The sequence below is a fragment of the Ranitomeya variabilis genome, chromosome 2 (genome assembly GCF_051348905.1).
Source record: "Ranitomeya variabilis isolate aRanVar5 chromosome 2, aRanVar5.hap1, whole genome shotgun sequence".
In the NCBI taxonomy this organism is placed as follows: Eukaryota; Metazoa; Chordata; class Amphibia; order Anura; family Dendrobatidae; genus Ranitomeya; species Ranitomeya variabilis.
In genome coordinates this window covers 884,998,977-885,006,081 of record NC_135233.1, presented here as the reverse complement: position 1 = coordinate 885,006,081, position 7,105 = coordinate 884,998,977, and the positions used below count along the sequence as shown (strand labels likewise).

The 7,105-nt window shown below is 46.8% G+C and overlaps 1 protein-coding gene across 2 annotated transcripts in view; it reads left to right on the top strand.

The window, feature by feature from the left end:
• Positions 1–7,105, top strand: part of SENP5 (SUMO specific peptidase 5) — a 33,689-nt gene continuing 26,584 nt past the window's right edge. The window contains exons 1-2 of one of the 2 annotated variants that reach the window (XM_077290410.1): positions 1–89; positions 5,472–6,919. In XM_077290410.1, the coding sequence (XP_077146525.1) occupies positions 5,503–6,919 (1,417 nt within the window). In that variant the 5' untranslated portion in view covers positions 1–89; positions 5,472–5,502. Of the gene's footprint in view, positions 90–1,057; positions 1,688–5,471; positions 6,920–7,105 lie in introns of those variants that run through there. The other variant, XM_077290409.1, reaches the window with a different exon arrangement.

Genomic DNA, 7,105 nt, shown 5'->3' with positions numbered 1-7,105 from the left:
CAAGGTACTTGTGACTAAGTTCACTTGAAAACACGACAGGATGGAGCTGAGCTGCAGGAATATGAAGATTAACTGCAGAAAATAGCTTGGTAAAATAACATCACACCCCACCGACAATGAGGGCAACTCCATGCTGCCACCAGGGGGCGCGATCTCCGCTCTGCCATCCTCTCACAGGCTAATGCAGGGGGCGATCCTGAGCACCACAGACGGGCAGTAGCGCCCGATGTGGATGGCCGCTCCCCTGAGGTGCCAGCTACATACTACATACAGCTGGTCCCCGCTGAGATAAGGAGTACCCTGCGTCGTGTACCCAGCGGCCGGGGCAAGGTTGCCAACTTCACTTATTTTTCGGGACAGCTTATCAAAAACTCACGGACAGACAATATTTTTTACAGACACATTGGAAAACTATAAAAATTCATTATGAATATAAGCGACACAAGTCTACAGCCCGTAATTCAGATATAAAGGCATTCACTCCATTCACCCTGTACTATAAAATAATGAGAAATGCAGTCAAAATTATTAACATTTCTTCAGCATAAAAAAACTCACGGACACCTTAAAATTTTCTTACCGACAAAGCAAAAAAAGTGCCTGTGCTTATTTACGGACTGACGGGTGGAAGGGTCCGAGGTTACGGAAATAGCGGAGCGCTACGCTGCCTACGTAACTCCGTTAGAAGTGACTTGGATTATGGAAAACACATAGCACAGTGATCTACGCTGTTTCCGCAATTCAGGAGTTACGGAAATAATCGAGCATCTGTGCTACGCCGTTAGTGTAACTCTCATAGGTGTGCAGCTTACGGAAACAGCGTGGCATACTGTTTCCAAAACGCAGTTTTAGCACAGCCTGCTCGTTTTTCCGTAACTCATATTCACGTAAACATCGTAACACAGACGCTCCGCTACTTTCGTAACTCTTGAATTACGGAAACAGCGTAGATCCCTGTTCTACGTGTTTTCCTTGCATTCACTTCTATCAGCGTTACGTAAATAGCTTAGCCTAGCCCGCTCGGCTATTTCCGTAACTCCTGAATTACGGAAACAGCGTGAACCGCTTTGCTACGGGTTTTACGTAACTGGCATTTACTTCTACCACGGTTACGTAAACAGCGAAGCCTAGCCGCTCGGCTGTTTCCGTGGTCCCGGCCACCTTTGGCTGCTGCATACAGACAGGTGTTCCTATCTCACGACTGGCTGGGATGAGAATACCAAATGTGTATGCCACGGCCGTCCTCTCCCTCTTGGGGGCCACAATTTCCGGGTAGAGCGCTTGTATGAGCTCACGCTCGCTGCGCCCTCCCCCAGAACTCAGGGCAGCCCCGGGCCAGTGCTCAGGCGGTCACGTGCTCCTCCCCGGCCGGGCTTCGCACTCTGCTGGTTGTTTGTCCCTTGTGATGCTCCGTACAGGAGGCGTTCTACTGTGCTTGGCCAGGAGGAAGCCGGAGGATCGGGGCAGTTGTGTGCTGAGAGTACCGGGGGTCCCCTCCTGTAGAGCCCGGTGCGGACGGAGCAGCGGCGGCGGTCTGTGTGGCACGTACCGGCACCGTGCCTGGCCCTCGGTATAGGACGCTCTCGGTGGCCGTGGTGGTCAGTGGCTTCCCGTGCTGTGGCCGTGTATTGACATGTGTGCTATCATGGATGTGAGTGGGATCCGCCACATGGCCTGCTCCGCCGAGGTAACTACATGGCTGTGCTGTGTCCCCGGGAGATCTGTGGGGGCACCGGGGGTCGTGGGCTCTCCTTGTTGCTATGGGTTACACCACTAATGCACACATGCTGGGGTGTCAAGCTGAGCATGCTGCTGAAAAGTGGCTTTAATGATGAGGCTTTGTGGAGCAGCCAGGGGTGTCCAGGGCTCCGGGCTCATGTGGCCCTTGGGGGTCCCTGATCACCCCCGTGGTAACCTCTCATGTTCCCATCCATACAGCTTTTGTTGCGGTGCGACCTGTAGTTGTTATTTGGTGCCATTATGGGGGTGATGTGACTTTCTGTTCTATTCCATGATGTGGCAGGTGAAGTGACCAGAAAGCAGCGATAGGTTCTGATATTTTATTAGATCACACAGTTTCGCAAGCAGCATTACCAGATATGTAATTTTTTCATTTGGTGGTCCGGGACCACAATCCTTATTTTTTATATATATATATATATATATATATATATATATATATATATATATATATATATATATACACTCACCGGCCACTTTATTAGGTACACCATGCTAGTAACGGGTTGGACCCCCTTTTGCCTTCAGAACTGCCTCAATTCTTCGTGGCATAGGTTCAACAAGGTGCTGGAAGCATTCCTCAGAGATTTTGGTCCATATTGACATGATGGCATCACACAGTTGCCGCAGATTTGTCGGCTGCACATCCCAAAGATGCTCCATACAAGGCAGGATGGATCCATGCTTTCATGTTGTTTACGCCAAATTCTGACCCTACCATCCGAATGTCGCAGCAGAAATCGAGACTCATCAGACCAAGCAACGTTTTTCCAATCTTCTACTGTCCAATTTCGATGAGCTTGTACAAATTGTAGCCTCAGTTTCCTGTTCTTAGCTGAAAGGAGTGGTACCCGGTGTGGTCTTCTGCTGCTGTAGCCCATCTGCCTCAAAGTTCGACGCACTGTGCGTTCAGAGATGCTCTTAGGCCTACCTTGGTTGTAACGGGTGGCGATTTGAGTCACTGTTGCCTTTCTATCAGCTCGAACCAGTCTGCCCATTCTCCTCTGACCTCTGGCATCAACAAGGCATTTCCGCCCACAGAACTGCCGCTCACTGGATTTTTTTTCTTTTTCGGACCATTCTCTGTAAACCCTAGAGATGGTTGTGCGTGAAAATCCCAGTAGATCAGCAGTTTCTGAAATACTCAGACCAGCCCTTCTGGCACCAACAACCATGCCACGTTCAAAGGCACTCAAATCACCTTTCTTCCCCATACTGATGCTCGGTTTGAACTGCAGGAGATTGTCTTGACCATGTCTACATGCCTAAATGCACTGAGTTGCCGCCATGTGATTGGCTGATTAGAAATTAAGTGTTAACAAGAAGTTGGACAGGTGTACCTAATAAAGTGGCCAGTGAGTGTATATATATATATTTTTTTTTTCATTTTTTTTCTTACACTTCTTGAGTGTCTTGAACCTGCGATCATGTACAGCACGCACCAATTCTGTAATTACTGTAGTATGTGACAAAATAACCGTTCATCTATGGATCCCAGCCACAGGCCGAGGGGAGTCTAACCTCTTGTGAGGGGCTACACGGCTGTGATCGCAGCTGCCAGACTGGGATCCAGCTGTGTAACACAGCCCGCACATGTGTTGTCTGATCCTGTGGGTTGATTGCATATGCTCCCCTTGTATTGATATGTCTGGAGATGCACATTAATGGATGATAGTATGTAGGAATTATTGTTCCTTTTGCACTAACCCCCCCCAGTCGGGATCGAATGGGGAAGATGTCTTCATTGTAGACTGTAGATCAGTGTGCCCCAAGTCCGGTCCTCAAGAGCCACCATCAGGTCATGTTTTCAGGATTTCCCTAGTATTGCCCAGGTGATAATTGCATCACCTGCACAGGCAAGCATTCACTGACCTGTGTAATACTAGGGAAATGCTGAAAACATGACCTGTTGGTGGCTCTTGAGGACCGGAGTTGGGGAACACTGCTGTAGAGTATATTCCAAATATACTGCATCCTGATGTGTAGTAAGGAGCAGCCATATTTAGTTAAACAGGATTTTCCAACTACATTGTAAATTGGCCGCGTATTATTAGGGCAGCAGCCAGTATTAAGGAGGTTGCCCACTTTTTTACATCAATGGCCTTTCCTTAGGATAAGTAATCAATGTGTGATTGGCCAGGAGTCCGCCACCCGGCTCGCCCGCCGATCAGCTGTTACCGGTGTCGGCAGTACTCGCTAGCCGAGCTGCTCCATCTACCCATAGCTGCCACAGGGCACTGCCAATCCGCCTCCTATTCCTATCAAGGAAGCTACTACAAGTCATCAATGGAAAACTAGTGTTTTCTTGCTGCAGCCATATTTACATCGATAGCAGGAAGTGCGGCCATTGTGGTTGTCACTTATTTCATTCTTTTTTCTTAAAAGCAAATCGGTGCTTTTTGTTCTCACCATGTACGAAGTTTATAATGGAAAAGTGAACCAATGTGGCAGTAGATCTGGTTGTCAATCAAATGTTGCTAAAATGGCATCCTTGTGTCTCTTAGGCCACATTCACACATTCAGTATTTTTCCTCAGGATGTGTAAGCCAAAACCAGGAGTGGGTGATAAATGCAGAAGTGGTGACGTGTTTCTATTATACTTTTCCTCTGAGTGTCCCACTCCTGGTTTTGGCTTACACATACTGATGTAATGTACTGAACATGTAAGGCTACGTTCACATTTGCGTTGTGCGCCGCAGCGTCGGCGCCGCAGCGCACAACGCAAACAAAAACGCGGCAAAACGCATGCACAACGCTGCGTTTTGCGCCGCATGCGTCCTTTTTTTCATTGATTTTGGACGCAGCAAAAATGCAACTTGCTGCGTCCTCTGCGCCCCGACGCGGGCGCCGCAGGGACGCATGCGGCGCCAAACGCAAGTGCACCGCATGTGCATGCGCCCCCATGTTAAATATAGGGGCGCAGGATGCATGCGGCGCCCGACGCTGCGGCGAGGACCGCAAATGTGAACGTAGCCTAAGATCAGCATTTATGGCCTGCTCTCTGACTTTTAATAAATGAAATAGTGAAAGTATTGAAATAATAGCGCTGGGCCTCTAAGATTAGGTTTACATGAGTGTGTAAATGGAAAAAATGGAGAGCGCTCAGTCTTAGGCCGGGGTCACACAGCTCCATCAGCGAATCAGGCCGATTAAGCCAAAGTCATTACAATCAAACTCTGTCAGAGATTGATACAAGTGTCACCTAAGTGTGATCCAATTTTCTCTCATGAAAAGATTGCTGCACAAGTGTGGAAAAGACGGAGAACTTAATTTCTGTATTTTCTGTGTCCGCTCATGTTGGACTGCACTCGGATGATTTCCAAGTGCAGTCGGATGATTCACGTGTGCCCATAGTCTTGTATCGATGCACATGATCAATCATCGGATGCACTTGCAGCATGCTGCGTTGTGTTTTTTTTTTTTTTTCTTATGCTGACTTGGAAAAAAATAATCGCAGATCTGGACGGTCCGAATACTATTCAATGGAGTGGTGATGACAAGCAATTATTTTTTAAAGGACCTTATCTGTTTTTTAAAAATATTGCAGCATGCACAGGTTACATATGGATTATATTTGGATGGCAAGTGAGAAATAAATTGACGTTCCGGTGTGATGTGTGTGTATAAATATATATTTTTTTTTTACAAAATGGTCATATAAGGCGATGTTAAGAGATGAGCACCTGTTCTAACGTCAGGATGATTTACTCTGCATTTTTCCTGTCTTTTAGGATAGCTTCAAGCCTTTTATGTGGCTGAAAAATGAGAGAACATAAATTTTTGCAACCCCGAAAAAATCGATTTTCTGTTCTGCCATCAAAATGTTCAGGACAGTTCGGAGATTTTAGCAACTTTGTCTCCAAAGAGCAAAAAAATCTCTTCCCTAAAAAATGGAATAATGCCTGTCTAAATAATGACCACGAGGACCAGCAGATTGCCGGCAGTCACGCCAAAGCACCGAAGAGACTTGCTGGTCAGATCTCAGGAACAGAATTTGGAGAAAGCGCTGTCAGAGAAGATAGGTTAAAAAGTCTTAAAAGAAAATGTTTTTCTTCTGAGGTTCCTTTATGTGACAATCCAGTGACCCCATCGCAAGCCGCAAAGAAGACTAAACGTTGTGGTGGGAAGGAGACCTCAAGACCTGTGTGCACAAATCATCTCGTCCAGCAAGACTCTGCTAGTGTGCCACCAAAGCAGATCGCCAAGGTGCAGAAAGTCAAGGATGAGATTGCCTGCAGCGTCGCGGCAGCGAAGAGTCAGGGGAAGAGAGTATCTGGCTTATTAAAGCGAACGTGCTCCGGAGGCTTATGGCTGCTGAAAAGCTGTAATTTGCTTAATATCGGAAGAGTACCCTTATTTATGATGCAGAGAAAACTCTTTCAGATTGCAGCCTGTGGTAAATTACAGTCTGAGAAGCTCAGAGCACAAAAGACGAGATATAGACTACTGGATTTTAACTGGATGTGGTTCCAGAAAGGTTTTTGGAACTGCTGCAAGAAGACTCTGAGAAGCAGGATTAAGAAAGCCGTCTCATATTTGAAGTTGAAACTTCAGAGACACGAACGAGCGGGACGGAGGTCATACGATATGAACAATAACACTTCAGGAATTTTATATCAGATCCCACAATGCCCAACCAAAAGCTGCCTACGAGGTGACGCCAAGCTGCCGAGCGTGGACGCTCCCTTCGGAAATGCTGCATCCAATGCCGCTCTCTTAAAAGACAGCCAGCAAGCTGTACTCTGTGCGCCCGCTCCGTGGTGCGACCCCTTAACCAAGAAGGCAAGTGAGGCGCCCGTTATTAACAACCAATCACACGACTTTTTACTTACCGAAAAAGAGGTCTATATCTCTTGCCAGGAGGAAACAACCACCCATGGCGAGAAGGACGATGACCAGATTCCCCTGCCTAATGACAAACTGCATGAGTGTGCGAGCGACGCTTATGCAGGTCAGGAAAATGCTTCCATGGACGTTGTTGGGAACGGAGATGAATCCTGCCCCATGGACTTGGATGACAGCACAGACTCGGACATATTTAGTGCAAAGTTGTTGGATCACCCTTACTGTAAAAGTCCCATGCAGCAGACCACTTGTGAAGGGTTGGATGTACCGGGCCTACAGAACGGACAGAAAACGCTCTACGTCCCAGATGAACAAGTTGCTTCCAGTATTTTCGGTATGTGCCCCTGTGTGTTAAAAAAACAAACAAAAAAAAACAAACAAGCTACTGTTAGTGACCACATAACATTTTCTAATTGGATATGTCTAACTTGATGTTGGTAATAACTCTACTATGTGTAAACATATATCACAGTGATTCTTAGATTTTTTTTTTCCATTGCACATTGTATTTTGTTAGTAA